This window comes from Tetrahymena thermophila, assembly GCF_000189635.1.
Source record: "Tetrahymena thermophila SB210 genomic scaffold scf_8254758, whole genome shotgun sequence".
In the NCBI taxonomy this organism is placed as follows: domain Eukaryota; phylum Ciliophora; class Oligohymenophorea; order Hymenostomatida; family Tetrahymenidae; genus Tetrahymena; species Tetrahymena thermophila.
In genome coordinates this window covers 1-17,496 of record NW_002476517.1, presented here as the reverse complement: position 1 = coordinate 17,496, position 17,496 = coordinate 1, and the positions used below count along the sequence as shown (strand labels likewise).

General features: G+C 19.5%; 3 protein-coding genes across 3 annotated transcripts; 2 read left to right on the top strand and 1 right to left on the bottom strand. All coding sequences in view use genetic code 6, as the record gives it.

Annotated features, from left to right (window-relative positions):
• Window positions 1-561: 561 nt before the first annotated feature.
• TTHERM_001494742 (hypothetical protein) lies at window positions 562-1,216 on the top strand (the record flags this gene model as incomplete). Its single annotated transcript, XM_012796166.1, has 4 exons — window positions 562-621; window positions 686-688; window positions 742-797; window positions 850-1,216. Coding segments are annotated over 4 exons (270 nt in total), but the record flags the coding sequence as incomplete, so codon positions are not given.
• Window positions 1,217-4,290: 3,074 nt separating this feature from the next.
• TTHERM_001494741 (hypothetical protein) lies at window positions 4,291-7,195 on the bottom strand (the record flags this gene model as incomplete). The annotated part of the gene is made up of 10 exons (XM_012796165.1): window positions 4,291-4,411; window positions 4,647-4,736; window positions 4,991-5,080; window positions 5,323-5,412; window positions 5,668-5,757; window positions 5,991-6,080; window positions 6,318-6,407; window positions 6,666-6,755; window positions 7,014-7,103; window positions 7,164-7,195. The coding sequence occupies 10 exons, from the start codon at window positions 7,193-7,195 to the stop codon at window positions 4,291-4,293; spliced, it is 873 nt and encodes a 290-aa protein (XP_012651619.1).
• A 5,570-nt stretch (window positions 7,196-12,765) lies between these two features.
• TTHERM_01494740 (kinase domain protein) lies at window positions 12,766-15,020 on the top strand (the record flags this gene model as incomplete). Its single annotated transcript, XM_001029482.2, has 9 exons — window positions 12,766-12,904; window positions 13,098-13,439; window positions 13,555-13,731; window positions 13,787-13,845; window positions 13,912-14,031; window positions 14,091-14,109; window positions 14,178-14,505; window positions 14,553-14,797; window positions 14,857-15,020. The coding sequence occupies 9 exons, from the start codon at window positions 12,766-12,768 to the stop codon at window positions 15,018-15,020; spliced, it is 1,593 nt and encodes a 530-aa protein (XP_001029482.2).
• Between the last annotated feature and the right edge of the window lie 2,476 nt (window positions 15,021-17,496).

The following is a 17,496-nucleotide window of genomic DNA, read 5'->3' as shown; positions in this document are numbered from 1 at the left end:
TGAATTAACTTTCATATTCAAATTAGACTGTAAATATTTTAGAATGATTTTTGATGAGAAAATAAATGCTGAATTAACTTTCATATTCAAATTAGACTGTAAATATTTTAGAATGATTTTTGATGAGAAAATAAATGCTGAATTAACTTTCATATTCAAAATAGGAAGTAATTAATATTTTAGAATGATTTTTGATGATAAAATAAATACTGAACAAACTTTCATATTTAAAATAGCAAGTAATTAATATTTTAAAATGATTTTTGATGAGGAATATAATTATGAATAAAATAAAAATTGAAAATAGCGAGTAATATTGTTAAATGGTTTTAATAATGAATTAAGGAATTTAATAATTTTATGAAAATAGGTGGTAATGATTGGAAGAAGATAACTAAAAGAAAGGGAATATTAATTTTATATTGAATAATATAGCGAGTAAATATTTTATTTGTGAATTTTGATTAATAATCTAAGTGAATGTTTTAAAAAATAGATAGTAATTGTTTTTAAAGCTTTAAAGGTGGAAATAAAAATATATTTTAATATTTAAAATAGTGAGTAGAATTTTAGTATTAATAATTTAAAAATAATTAATTATTTTAAATTGTAAACTAGATTGTAAAATATTTAAGTTATTTTAAGAGAAAAGGATATAAAAATAATAATAATAATAATAATATAGGAAGTAATATTGTTGAGTAATTGAAATAGTATCAAATATTTAAATATTAAAAATAGTTGGTAATAAATTTACTAAGAATCCAATTAATTAATACTGCCTACTTAAATAGATAGTAAACTATTTGAAATAAAATTTATTTTCTCATTAAAAATTTGAATATAAAGGGTAAATTTTATATAAAATGTTTGTTACAGAAGATTAAAAGCATAATTAAAATAGTAGAAAGTAATTAATGATTTAAATAATAATTATTATTTTTTGATTTATCCTAAAATAATTTAAAAACTATCTAATATAAATAATTTACAAAAGTGAGGCAACACACAATATTTGTTAGAATCAGGGAACATAATTCACTAAATCAGAGATGCTCTTTTTTATTTCTTATTTGTATTTTTGTTTGTTATAAAAATATATTAATAACCTGAATTATACTCTAATATTAATTGTAATATTATTTTAGTGATATAAATTTCTATGTTTTATTTTTCGTAATTTAAATTTTAAATATTTTTTTTTTTTTTAAACATGAAAAAAAATAATATTTTAAATATCACTTAAAAAATATTTAAATTATTTTTTGAATTAAAATAAACTGGGTAAGTAAAACTATAAAAAAATTTTCTTAAAAATAAAAATACATTAATATGTATTTATGAAAATGAAAAATTGTTTGCTTTAAATTAAATAGAATACCCCTGAATTAATTTTGCTTTTAATATTTATAAGTAATTATTGCAAATATCTATTAAAATTTAAAAAAAAACAATTTAATTTTGAACATCTTCCTTAACTCTTCCACAGAAAAGTTAAGAAATGACAAATAATGTTAAATTTTTAAAAGATTTAGCATAAATTTAGAATGCAAATTGAGCAACAACCTAACAAAATTTGAAAATTCTTGCTTTTTTTGTCTGAAAAAGTATGTTTAAATTTAGAAAAACTATGTTTTCAACCTCTTGCAAAAATAGAAAAAAGGAGTAACACGATTTGAGTTTAAGGTAAATATGTTTTATGGTTTTTATGATTGTTAATTCTAAATTAATAAAAAATAGGCTTAAGCAAGTTTAAAATATCTATTATTTCCTAAATAAGCCATTTTTATTGCTGAGAGAGAAATAAATAGATGAAAAATATATATCTACCATTATTATAGAAAAAAGCAAGCAAAGATAAATTATTTTATTAAATTTAGTTGACTTTACAAAATAAATACTAAACATATAAAATATTTAAAAGATTTTAATAAAATAACTCTAAAAATTTTCTTTCTAGCTTCATTTTAGCATGCTTAGATACTTAAAAAAGCTTTCCTCAGAATTATATTTAAAATCGAATGTAAAAAAAGTTGAAAAAGGTTTTGAGATATCTGCGAAAAATAATTTCCCTAAAAAATAATATTAATAATATAATTCTAAGAAATTAATTCATATAAATGTAAATGATTTTAAACATTATTTAGAAGTCTTTATTAATCATATTTACTGCTTTTTAAAAATAAAACAAATCTTCCTTCTTTTGATTCTTTTTAATTTACTTAGAGATAAATAATATTTTTCTTATTTTTTCCCCTCATTTACTTACTATTAATAATTTAAAATGTTAGTATCTATTTATTTTTCATTCATATTTATTTTCAAAAGTCATTAATGACATTAATATTTTATTCTTTTATGACATTCAATAATTATTATAAACATATTTGCATTACTTCCTTCCATAAACAAAATCTATTTTTAACTAGAAAATCAAGGAAAAATTCCAATAATGATATTTTATGACTATAAGGAGCTTTTGATTTACCCCTATATGATTTGCTTGTTAATTAAATACTGTAAACTCTTAATAACATCAATTAAAAATTAATTATTTACAAATTCAATATAAATAAATAACCACAAAAATTAAAATCAAAAGTAAAATTTAATTTTTCCCTGAAATTTTATTTAAATCATGGTATCTAATTAATTAACCATGATAAATAAAATAAGGATAGAAATATGATTGATGAATAATATTTAAGATTAAAATATTACTGGCATATAAAAGCTTAGCATTTATATAATTTAATAAGATATAATATAACACTAAAAGTTTCAAATTATTTGATCGTTTTTGGAGAAAATGGTGAGTTTACTTAAGAGGATTTAATTTATTTAAGTAAATTTAATTTTTAAACTTTTTTATTTTTTATAAATAATTTATTTACTTACAAAAATAAAAATATGAATTATATTTGTTAAAAAAAATTAATAATAAAATCAATTTATCTATCTATTTTAATTTTAGGTTAAAAACACTTTGTCAAAATATTAAATAATAAAATATATAATTTTATTCAAACATTTTATATTTATTCATCCTTTTTTCACCAATTGTTTATCATTAGAAATTAAAGACAACTAATCTTTTTGATTTAAGGCACTTGCTTAATACTTTGAATTTTAATGATTCATTCATTGAGCTATAACTTTTATAATAAATTTGTGTGAATTTTAAATAAATATCAAAATAGAATAAACTTTTAAATTAAAAATTATTCTTTAAATTAATAAACAAAATAATATTAGTAGAATAAAAAAGATAAAAAAGTAAATCAAATCAAAGCTATCAAATAAATTCAAAGAGCTTTATTGTTTTTAATTAGTTTTTATAATTAAAAATATCACAATCCAAAACAAATAAACTGTTTTTACTCTAGATAAAGTGTCAAATTTGAGAGATTAATGCAATTTTCTAAAGCAGAACCTAAGCCTGATGCACCCATTGCACCAATTTAATTGTTTCTTTTTAAATATTGAAGAAAAAATATATCATTAAATAGTTAATTAGAAGAAAGAAATGAATAAAAATATGAAATAATAAGATTAATTAATAATAAATGCAAAAGTTGAAAATAAAATGATGAGCTAAATTAACAAAGAAAAAACAAAACAAAAAAAGCAAGCACAATAAAAAGAAAAAGAAAAATGGGCTTTATTGTTTTTAATTAGTTTTTAAATTATCTCAATCTAAAACAAATAAACTGTTTTTACTCTAGATAAAGTGTTAAATTTGAGAGATTAACTAAAGCAGGACCTAAGCCTAATGCACCTTCATCACCAATTTACAACAGCTGCGCGTGATATGAAAATATCGATTTTACGTTTTATTTTTATCAAATTTTAGGTTTTTTTATAAAAGAAGAAAATGGGTATATATGCAAAATATTCATAAATAAGATATAAATTGTTCTAAATGGTTTTCTTTAATAATTATCAAATAAATAAAAAACAAAAAATATATATAAATATACATATTAAAAATTAATTTTAAGTTGTATTCTGAGTGCATTTATATGTGCGAGTATTTCTATTCTATTCTATCACCAATTTAATTGTTTCTTTTTAAATATTGAAGAAAAAATATATCATTAAATAGTTAAATAGAAGGAAAAGATGAAGATAAAATATGAAATAATAAAATTAATTAATTAATAATACAAGTTAAAGTTGAAAATAAAATGATGAACTAAATAACAAAGAAAGAAGATAAAAAAACCAAGCACAATAAAAAAAAGAAAAAAGAGTTTTATTGTTTTTAATTAGTTTTTATAATTAAAAATATCACAATCCAAAACAAATAAACTGTTTTTACCCAAGGTGAAGTGCCAAATTTGAGAGATTAATGCAATTTGCTAAAACAGAACCTAAGCCTAATGTACCTTCATCACCAATTTAATTGTAACTTTTTAAATATTGAAGAAAAAATATATCATTAAATAGTTAATTAGTAGGAAAAAATGAAGAAAAAATATGAAACAATAAAATTAATTAATTTTAAAAGTAAAAGTTGAAAATAAAATGATGAACTAAATTAACAAAGAAAGAACAAAAAAAAAAAAGAAAAATGAGCTTTATTGTTTTTAATTAGTTTTTATAGTTTAAAATATGACAATCCAAAACAAATAAACTGTTTTTACCTAAGGAGAAGTGTCAAATTTTAGAGATTAATGCAATTTGCTAAACCAGAACCTAATCCTGATGAACCCATTGCACCAATTTAATTTCCACTTTTTAAATATTGAAGAAAAAATATATCATTAAATAATTAATTAGGAAAAAATGAATAAATAATATGAAATAATTAGATTAATTAATTAACAATAAAAGCAAAAGTCGAAAATAAAATGATGAGCTAAATTAACAAAAAAAGAACAAAAAAAAAGCAAGCACAATTAAAAAAAATGAATTTAGAGCTTTATTGTTTTTAATTAATTTTTATAATTTAAAATATCACAATTCTAAACAAATAAACTGTTTTTACTAAAGGTCAAGTGTCAAATTTGAGAGATTAATGCAATTTGCTAAACCAGAACCTAATCTTGATGCACCCATTGGACCAATTTAATTGTTTCTTTTTAAATATTGAAGAAAAAATATATAATTAGAAGGAAAACATGAAGATAAAATATAAAATAATAAGATTAATTAATAATAAATGCAAAGGTTGAAAATAAAATGATGAGCTAAATTAACAAAGAAAGAGCAAAAAAAAAGCATGCAAAATAAAAAGAAAAAGAAAAATGATCTTTATTGTTTTTAATTAGTTTTTATAATTTAAAATATCACAATCCAAAACAAATAAACTGTTTTTACCCAAGGTGAAGTGTCAAATTTGAGAGATTAATGCAATTTGCTAAAGCAGAACCTAAGTCTGAAGCACTTTCATCACCAATTTAATTGTAACTTATTAAATATTAAAAAAAATATATCATTAAATAGTTAATTAGAAGGAAAAAATGAAGAAAAAATATGATATAATAAGATTAATTAATTAATAATAAATGCAAAAATTGAAAATAAAATGATGAGCTAAATTAACAAAGAAAGAACAAAAAAAAAGCAAGCGCAATAAAAACAAAAAGAAAAAAGAGTTTATTGTTTTTAATTAGTTTTTATAATTTAAAATATCACAATCCTAAACAAATAAACTGTTTTTACTAAAGGTCAAGTGTCAAATTTGAGAGATTAATGCAATTTGCTAAAACAGTACCTAATCCTAATGCACCTTTATCACCAATTTAGTTGTCACTTTTTTAATATTGAAGAAAAAATATATCTTTAAATAATTAATTAGAAGGAAAAAATGAATGAAATAATAAGATTAATTAATTAATAATAAAAGTAAAAGTTGAAAATAAAATGATGAGCTAAATTAACAAAGAAAGAACAAAAAAAAGCAAGCACAATAAAAAAAAAATAAATAGAGCTTTGTTGTTTTAATTTAAAATATCACAATCCCAAAAGAAATAAACTGTTTTTACCGAAGATTAAGTGTTAAATAAGAGAGATTAATGCAATTTGCTAAACCAGAACCTAAGCCTGATGCACCCATTGCACCAATTTTATTGTAACTTTTTAAATATTGAAGAAAAAATATATCATTAGATAGTTAATTAGGAAAAAATGAATAAATAACATGAAATAATTATAATAATTAAACTCGAAAATAAAATGATGAGCTAAATTAACAAAGATAAAACAAAAAAAAGCAAGCGCAATAAAAAGAAAAAGAAAATAGAGCTTTATTGTTTTTACTTAGTTTATATAATTTAAAATATCACAATCCTAAACAAATAAACTATTTTTACCCAAGGTGAAGTGTCAAATTTGAAAGATTAATGCAATTTTCTAAAGCAGAACCTAAGCCTGATGCACCCATTGCACTAATTTCATTGAAACTTTTTAAATATTGAAGAAAAAATATATCATTAAATAGTTAATTAGAAGGAAAAAATGAAGAAAAAATATGAAACCGTAAGATTAATTAATTAGCAATAAAAGCAAAAGTTGAAAATAAAATGATGAGCTAAATTAACAAAGAAAGAACAAAAAAAAAGTAAGCTCAATAAAAAGAAAAAGAAATTAGAGCTTTATTGTTTTTAATTAGTTTTTATAATTTAAAATATCATAATCCTAAACAAATAAGCTGTTTTTACCCAAGGTAAAGTGTCAAATTTGAAAGATTAATGCAATTTTCTAAAGCAGAACCTAAGCCTGATGCACCCATTGCACTAATTTCATTGAAACTTTTTAAATATTGAAGAAAAAATATATCATTAAATAGTTAATTAGAAGGAAAAAATGAAGAAAAAATATGAAACCGTAAGATTAATTAATTAGCAATAAAAGCAAAAGTTGAAAATAAAATGATGAGCTAAATTAACAAAGAAAGAACAAAAAAAAAGTAAGCACAATAAAAAGAAAAAGAAAATAGAGCTTTATTGTTTTTAATTAGTTTTTATAATTTAAAATATCACAATCAAAAACGAATAAACTGTTTTTACCGAAGATCAAGTGTCAAATTTGAGAGATTAATGCAATTTGCTAAAGCAGAACTTAAGCCTAATGCACCTTCATCACCAATTTAATTGTCACTTTTTAATATTGAAGAAAAAATATATCATTAAATAGAGCAAGTTGCCATACAAACTTACAAAAAGAGAGTTTAAAATACCAGTTTTTACATTTTATAAAATTAAAATTTTAAATATTTTTTATGAATTTTTTTCCATCCTAGGTTTTCAAAATTTAATTTTTTTCAAATGAATTTAAGATTTCTAAAAACTCAAAAATAAAGCTGTTTTAAGCTAATTTAGCTTTATTTATTATGTTATTAAGATATATTACATTTCGCCTTTTATAAATTAAATAGACATTTTACTCTAGTTAATTAGGAGGATAAAATGAACAAAAAGTATGAAATAATAAGATTAATTAATAATTAATAAAATTAACAAAAAATGAAAAAATAAGAAATCATCATAAAAATAAAAAGGAAAACAAACCAAATAAATTAAAAGATATTTAATGTTTTAAATTATCTTTTATAATTAAAAATATTACAATACAAAAAAAATAAACTGCTTTTGTGTAAGTTTTAATAGCAAAAAATCAAGAAAAAATATCAAATAATAAATAATAAAAAATTGAAATGAAAATTTTTTTTAAATAGCTAAAAAAGTTTTGTTTTTGTAAAAATCAATAAATAAAAATTGATGATCATTTCTTTTATAAAAAATATTTATTTAAATAAATTTAAAATTAAATGTACAAAAATTATTAATGATAATAAAAGTAATTTTTTTAATTAATTATACTTCAGATCAATATGGAGAACCTAATGAGATAAAAGTGAAGAGCTTAAAAACTTTTTTTATTAATTTAAATAAATTTAAAGGATATTAATAAATAAATTAATAATTACTTTTTCTAATTAGTTATATTTTTTAATCTATTATATCATATTTTTTTTTTTTCAAAAATATTGAATAGCAATTTATGAAATTTAATTAATTAATTATAAATGAATAAAATGAACAAATAAATAAATATAATAATTAATTAATTATCAAATATTAATTTTTTCATTTGGTTTTATGAAGAGATATCACAGAAAAATTAGTTTAACATTCAATTTTTAAATTTAATATTTGTAAAAACATACACTTAGAAATAAATATATTAGGAATTAGAGATGGCCATTTATTTATTTAATTATATTTGAAAAAAATCTAGTAATTTATATTCTTAAATATTATAAAAATAATATTAATAAGTAGATATTTCTGTTTTAACTCGGTAATTTTAGGAATATTTATATCTCTATTTATAGCAAGATGCCATACAAAAATTTCATGGTTTGCCTGCTACTTATTTTGAAATATATTTTTTATTTGTTTATTAAAAAATATAATTTTTATTTATATTTTTTAATAGAATAATAATTAATTATTAATTTAATTTATTATAATTTAAAAATAAATTATTTTTTTACATCAATAATTTAAAATTTAGCTAAATTTTCTTAGGAAGGATTTTGAGGGTAATTAATTAATTAATTTCTGTAGTGGTTAAGAATTAATTTCTAAATTTTTATTGAAAAAGAAAAAATTATAATTAAAAAGGCATTACCTTAGGGTACTACATATATATAACTATAAAAAATTCAGTGTTAAAAGAAGAAAAAAAAGAAAATGATTCAGAAAGTGATTGGGGAATAGATAAAATTAATTCAAAATAAATAGATTAAGATTTTGATATTATAAATGTTTTATAAAATATAAATCAATTTCATCAAAAAAAATAAAAATAAAAGAAAGAATATAAAGCTTTTAGTTCATATGAATAATAAACAAATAATATAAAAATGGGTAAATTGATGAAATAACATATTTTTAACTTTTTATGAAACCATTTAAGTTCAAAACAAAGTTAAATTATAAAACAACTTGCTTTTAAAATTATTTTAGATACCTTAAATCAAGTATTAATTAAAGTTTAAAGGTTTCTAAGCAATATTAAAGCCTAGCCTTTCTTTCTCAATTTAGTTCCATCTTAATATAAATTTATACAAGAAAATTTTTAATAATAAAATTTGAATTTCATGAATATTTATTTGACTATCAAAATAAGCTCTATTATTTTTTTATATCTAATTAATATTTGGCTTTTATCAAATTAAATATTTTTTTTAAATAAAAAATATAAATAAATAAGTAATCTTTTTACCTAAAGAAGAGAGAAATATTTTAAATATTTAAGCATTTTATTAAAGCAGAAGACAGAAAGACATGATATTCCTTAAGATCCAATTTAGTTTTAGCTTTTAAAATAAAAGCAAATGAATATAAAAATAATAAATAGATGAGAAAAATTCTCAATCAAAAGAACTAATTTATAATTTTGAAAGTATTAATCATAAATGTAGAACTATTGTTTTTACCTTATCTAAAAAATTAAGTTAGTAAGATTAGTACAATTTGATAAAGCAGAGAGAGCCTAAAGCGGATGATCCCTAGTCACCAATATCAGTAAAACTTAAAATATAATAAATATAATTAACATTATTATGATAAATGAATAAAAAATAAATAATCTTTTATACATTTAGAGAGTAATGTCAAATTTATTTACATAAGTTGAAGATTAAAGTTAAAAATATTACTTGAGATAAAGTTCCAGATTATTTATTTAATTAAGTTACACAGGATAAAGCTTAGTTTAAGCCTGAAATACTTAAATCTGTAATTGAATTTTACCATTTAATATATTTTACTTACATTTATTATTATTAAATTTAAAAATAATCCACTTACTTACATAATATGTAAATTGTAAAAATACTTTTACCTAAGAAAAAAAATTAAATTTTAGATATTTTTTCAATTTGCTTGCTACTCAAAAACCTTAACATAACTTACTTGTATTGGCTTCCAACTCCATTTTCGTTATCACTTTTATTTTAATTATTTATTTTTAAAGAATTTTAATAGAATCTTTTTAAACTACAAAATAGTTAGCAATAGTATATATAATATTTATTGGTAGTTATATTTATAGTTATTAATTACCTAAGATCAAGAGTGATTAATATTTGAGAGTTTGCTTCAATTTCCTATATTTGTGCATAAATTTCATAAACAAATATCAGTAATTTAGTTACACCTTTTAATAATTTAAGTTTTAATAAGAAATTAATGTTAATTATACAAATTTAATAAGTTATCTATCTATCTACCTATTAGTCTTATTTTTTCTAAAAAATATTTTTCAAATACAAACTCTAAATATGTATTCTTCTTTTTCTTTATTTAAAAAATATAATAAAAATCCTTATAACTGCATTTAGATTAGAAAAATCATACAAATAGAGTTTAAGAAAAATAGTCAATTTCTTTAAAATAGATGGTTTTGTAAAAAGTATAAAAGCAAAAAGCTCTTATTTGATTAACCAAAAAGATTATAGGATAAATTTTAGCACACCAATCATCTCAGGTACTACTTAGTGTCAATTTAGAGGACAGCCAGATATGCGTCACTAAGGGAAATTAAGTTTAAATGAATCATTCATTATTGTGCTTTTGCAATAAATATGGTCTAATAGCAACTTTAAAAAATCATTTTTGGAGTTATTTTTTTTATCCCTCCATAGATAAGTAAGTAAATGACATATAATGTTAAATTTTTAAAAGATTTAGCATAATTTAGAAAGCGAATCAAGCAATAACCTAACAAAATTACAAAATTCTTGCTTTTTTTTGCCTAGCATAGTACGCTTTAGTTTAGAAAAATATTTTTTCCAACCTCTTGCACAAATGGATTAAATGATTAACAATCTCTTGATTTGAATTTAAGGTAAATACTGTTTAAGGTTTTATATTATGGCTAATTCTAAATTAATAAAAAAATAGGCTTAAGCAAGTTTAAAATATCTAATATTTAGGCCATTTTTATCACTGAGAGAGAGATGCAATAATGAAAAAAAATATATAGCATTATTATAGAAAAAAAGTAAGAAAAGATAAATTATTTTATTTATTTTAATTGGCTTCACTAAATAAATGCTAAATCGTATAAAATATTTAAAATATTTTCATAAAATAACTCTAAAAATGCTCTTTCTAGCATCATTTTAGCATTATTAGATACTTAAAAAAGCTTTCTTCAGAATTATACTTAAAATCCAAAGTAGAAAAAGTTGAAAAAGGTGTTGAGACAACAGCGAAATATAATTTCCATAAAAAATAATATTAATAATATAATTCTAATTAATTAATGCATATATAGGTTAATGCTTTTAAACATTATTTAGAAGTTTTTATTAATCATATTTACTACTTTTTAAAAATTAAATAAATCTTCATTCTTATGATTCTTTTTAATTTACTTAGAGATATTTAATATTCTTTTTATTTTTCATCCTCATTTACTATTAATAAATAAATTGTTAATATCTATTTATTTTTCCTTCATATTTATTTTCAAAAGTCATTAATAACATTAATATTTGATTGTTTTAAGACATTAGAAAATTATTATAAACATATTTGCATTACTTCCTTCCCTTATTGAAATCTATGTTTATCTAATAATTAGATATGTATTTAACCTTAGTAAAGGAGGAAAATTTGATTTGATAAATATTCTAATAGCTCTCTATTATTTTTGATATTATTGAAAGAAAACCATTTCTAACAATATAAATTATAATCAGTTGATAGAATGTTTCAAAGCAAGATTATACTAAAAAAACTGTAAAAATAATTATATTAAACTTTTTATGACATAAATAAGTGATAATTTCTTATACAGTAAATAAGCTAATCAGAAAAATATTTAAAGCAGTAAAAAGATAATAGATGTAGATTTTTCAGTCAAATAGACAAAATATTTAAATAAAGTTTCATACATAGAGTTAAAATAATATTGCATTTAATATTCGTTAATTCTATTATCTATATTATAAGTTTTAGTTTATTTTGTTATAATTTATATTTAAAAGCAAGTATACATACTAATTGACCATATTTAAATTTTTAAGATGAAATTATTTAGAATAACAAATCGTTTTGGTTTAGAAATTAACAAAATGCTAAAATCTGTTTATATTCATACATTTTTTCTTCTTTTAAAATATAACTTGTGAGAAATTCGATAAATAAGTTTCATTAATTAGATGAACTATGTTATATATAAATTATACTTTTACTTTTCTATTATATTTTATATTCCAAAATTAGATTCCTAATACCATTTACTAAAATTTTATTATTATTAAGATAAATGATTGGTAAATTTTATTCAGGATATAAAAAGCTTAAGTTTTAAAAGTGAAATATGTATGTTAATATTTAATTAAAGCTAGAAATTTTATCCTTTTTTACAGTTTAAATGATGAAATTTTTGAGGCCTCATATTCTCCGTTTGGCTACCTGTTTTATAAATTTCTATTTGCTCTGTATTCGCTTATCTGATAGATGATGTCATCTTATATTGTATGATGATTCGAAAGATTATTGAAAGTAGGGCAGATTTAAATTTCATTGATATAATTATCTAAGATTTGATACGTCATATTTATAATTTTTGTAAAAGAAAATTTTTGTTTTTTAAATATTCTAATTGCTCATTAATTAATTTACACCAGTTTTTAACAAAAAAATAAACATTTAAAAATGAAGAAATATTGTTTATTGGAACATAATTAATTTATTCAAATTAATTTGTTAGATTAAAAAAATATTGAAATATAAAAAAATGGATATTATCAGCTAAAATTTCATGGCAACTTAAGAGGCTAAACAAAAATTGGCTTTGCATATTCAAAATAGGAAGAGAGTCAAATAAATGTATCAAATGAAAGGTGTCCAAATGCTTGATAAACCTGAACTAATGTGTAAATAACATTTAAATCAAAATAATATTTTGCGACTTCGATCGATAAATATATCTACTAAAACATTAATTACTATTTGCTACATTTAAAATTAAAAACATTTTAATTATTATAACAATCAATTAATCAATAAATTAACGAATTAATTAATTTATGCCAAATTTAATAAATTTTTAACTTGGTAAACCAAAAGTTTCTGACATCAAAGAACCAAAGTTGAACCCTTAATAAGCTTCAATGTATTAAGCTATGAAAATTGAATTAACTGAAAAAGGCTACTCTGATTTTAGGTTTTTAGGGTCGGGAGCACAAGGATTAGTCTTGTTAGCAAAAGATTTGAAAAATTAAATGAGATATGCCATCAAAGGTGTTTAAGTGAGAGATCTTTAGGGAAATCTTTATGATGAATTTTATAATTAAGTGGTATAAGAAATAGATATACTCAAACAATGTACAGGCTGTCCTTATGTAGTCAGTTTTTTAGACTCATTTGAAGGAAAATAGTTCATATACTTAGTTCTAAATGAGTGTTAGGGTACAATTTATTTTAATATCTATCAATATATTTTGCCTTATTATTAAATAAAAATAAATGCAAATTAAATATTTAACCAATTTTATATATAATTTTTATTGTCTGGTATAAAAAGGAACTCTCAAAGAAATCATAGAAAAGAACTAAAACAAAAGACTGAACGAAATATCAGCAATTAAATACGCTAAAGATATTACTGAAGGCCTTTACTACATTCACTCTAAGAACTGTCTTGTTAATGATCTGAAAATGGACAATATCTTAATTGACTATAATGGAAATGCAGTTGTTTGTAAATTATTAACAAATTTAAAAAAGACTAGATACTCAATATAATTAATATACAGGTGATTTTGGATTAGGAGATAAACTGACAGTTAAATCTGGTTATTCACACAATTAATATGTATAAATTAATTTTTTACTCAACACTAACAAGAAATTTAATTAATTCAATTCAAAAAATTTTAAGATGGGAAACTTTTTTTATCAAGCTCCAGAATGCTATGACCCAACTGACAAAATAGGTAAGGTTTATTATGATGAATATTAAAATTTAGGGGTTTAAGTCAAACAAGAACCAAGTAACAGAGTAAATACTTTAACTATTCTAATTAAATGTTAATTATCTTGTTTTTGTAAATTTATTAGAGCGAAGCATGTTCTTTAGGTATTAAATAAAATAAAAAATCTACTGGTTTCATTTATCTAATTTAAAATAAAATATAATATAAATAGGTTATATGATTTATTCTCTTTTTTAGGAAATAGATTTCAACTTAGTACTTAATAAGCATAAGCCATTGAATTATGATGGTGAGTTTTAAAATTTTGTTTACTACAAAAATCTTAAACAACTTATTGATGGATTAACTTAATTTGTACCAAGGAATAGATTGCCCATTAAAGAAGCTTTAATTGTTTTAAAAGGAATTTTTTGTTTAGAATTTTAGTTAGATGACATGCTTATTGAGATGATAGATGGAGATACTCAAAAGCTCGCTAGTTCACTCAAAAATGAAATTGAGTTCGTTTAGGATTTTTCAAATAAGTTTTATCCTATCATGTAAGAATATTTTTTAAATCTACTGCTTTTTCTAACTTTTTTTGAAGTAAAAACTAGCAGAGCTTAATCGAAGAGTTGAAAGAAGATACTCAAAAAATAGTTTATGTTATTATCAAATTTTACTCAATCTATTCTCAATTTAATCAAATTAATTCACAAAAAAGGAGGCTAAAATAGCAGAATTAGAGTAAGCAAATTTCATGCTTAAAGAGACTATTAGCCAGTTAGAAGAAAAAACTAAAGCTTTAATAGACAAATTGCAAAAGTAGGAGGAAATACTAAAAAATTAACTGTAATTACAAAAAAAATGTTTTTACAAAAAAAAGCTGAATAAAAATATTATTTAAATAGTGAGTATTCACTTTTAATTATTTAAACACAACAAAGTTCTTTAATTTTAATACTTAATAGCATGTAAATTATTTTTAAGCTTTCTTTATTAAGAAAAAACAAGTTTCAACTTAAATTAACATAATAACCAATAATTTCTTTTTATTAGCTTCTCCTAAATATGATTTAATTTATTTTTAAATTATTTATTTTTTCTACTAATCATTAAATAGCAAGTACCTTATTTTAATCATAAATTTCCTTTTTAAATCATCCAAATTTATTTTAGTACACAAAAAAAGATGTAATTTTTTGGAATTTATTTTTTTGTTATACCCTAAAATTTATCTTTATAATCAACAGGAAGTAAGTAAATTCGAAAGTCGGTTGTAAATTAACTTTTATATATATTCTTTTAGAGGGTCACATTTTTTATCTTCAATAACTACTTCTCAATTTAAATCTTTCACCTAAATAGATTGTAATCTATCATACAATCATTAAAACAACATACTAAAATCTACTTACATTTTCAAAATAGAATGTATAATAATCATTTTGAATTCGAATTCATCAATTTATTTTCAAAATAAAAACAGGTAATTTATTTTTTAAAGTCTTTTTGATGTTATTAAAAATATTAAATTATCTTTTGTATTCAAAATAGAGTGTAATTAATATTTTAGAATGGTTTTTGATGAGAAAATAAATGCTGGATTAACTTTCATATTCAAAATAGGATGTAATTAGCATTTTAGAATGATTTTAAAATAAATGCTTAATTAACTTTCATATTCAAAATAGAACGTAATTAATATTTTAGAATGATTTTTTATGAGAAAATAAATGCTGAATTAACTTTCATATTCAAAATAGGAAGTAATTAATATTTTAGAATGATTTTTGATGAGAAAATAAATGCTGAATTAACTTTCATATTCAAAATAGAAAGTAATTAATATTTTAGAATGATTTTTGATGAGAAAATAAATGCTGAATTAACTTTCATATTCAAAATAGCTAGTAATTAATATTTTAGAATGATTTTTGATGAGAAAATAAATGCTGAATTAACTTTCATATTCAAAATAGCTAGTAATTAATATTTTAGAATGATTTTTGATGAGAAAATAAATGCTGAATTAACTTTCATATTCAAAATAGGGAGTAATTAATATTTTAGAATGATTTTTGATGAGAAAATAAATGCTGAATTAACTTTCATATTCAAAATAGCCTGTAATTAATATTTTAGAATGATTTTTGATGAGAAAATAAATGCTGAATTAACTTTCATATTCAAAATAGCTAGTAATTAATATTTTAGAATGATTTTTGATGAGAAAATAAATGCTGAATTAACTTTCATATTCAAAATAGACTGTAATTAATATTTTAGAATGATTTTTGATGAGAAAATAAATGCTGAATTAACTTTCATATTCAAAATAGGGAGTAATTAATATTTTAGAATGATTTTTGATGAGAAAATAAATTCTGAATTAACTATCAATATTCAAAAAAGAGTGTAAAAATGTTGACATGTAGTAGGTGAATAATATAAATTATTTGATAAACAGTTAGTAAAGAATATTTTAAGGATTTTATTATGAACGAATAACTAAATAACCTAATAGGGAGTATAATTTTTTGATATTTTTTTAGAAGAATAAGACTAAATTAATTTAGTATAAACAAAAAGAAGTAATAATTTTGATTCTATTGATTATGCTTGATGAATTATAAAAAATTTGAAAAGGATGTAAAATTATTATTTTGGGTTTATAATATCAAATTGAGAAAAATGCTTATATATTTGAATTAGTGGGTATGATTTAACTTATATGAATTTGTATTATTGAATTATGTGAATTTTAAAAATAGATAGTAATTAATTGATTTCAAAATGGTGAATAAATTATGATTTAAATAGCATGTAAATATTTTTTTTGATTAAAAATAAAAAAGAAGTTATTAAAATTTAAAAAAGCAAGTAAATTATAGACAGAAATTATCATAAAAGTAGATGAACTTTTTTAAACAATTAAATTAGAATGTAAATTTTAAACAATTTTGTTAGAAGATACTAAATAAATTGAATATAAATAGAAATGATTGGTAAATAGATTTGAAAATAGTTTAAAAGACATAAGAATAATCTTAATAATTCAAAAGGGAGTAATATTACTAATTCTCTTTTAGAAATTAATAAATAAAATTTAAATTTTAAAATAGCAAGTAATATTTAAAACATGACTTTAAACTATTAGAAGATAAATTAAATTTAAATTTTAAAATAGCGAGTAATATTTAAAAGATGACTTTAGAATATTAGAAGATAAATTTAATTAAATAGAAAGAAGTACAATTATTAAAATAAGTGAATATTAAGAATATAAAAAATTTGTTAAAATATTAGAATGTAACTAATTTAAATTATTTTAAAAAATTAATGCTTAAATTCAATAAAAATATGAAATACCAAATAGGATGTAAATTTTTTTAAATATATCAGATTTATTTCAAATATTTATTAAATTTACCATTAATAGGATGTAAGAAAGATTCACTTTTATGCTATAATCAAATATAAATTAATTAATTTAATTTTGTGAAACAGATTGGTAAAATTTATATTTTCAAATTAAAACCTATTACCAA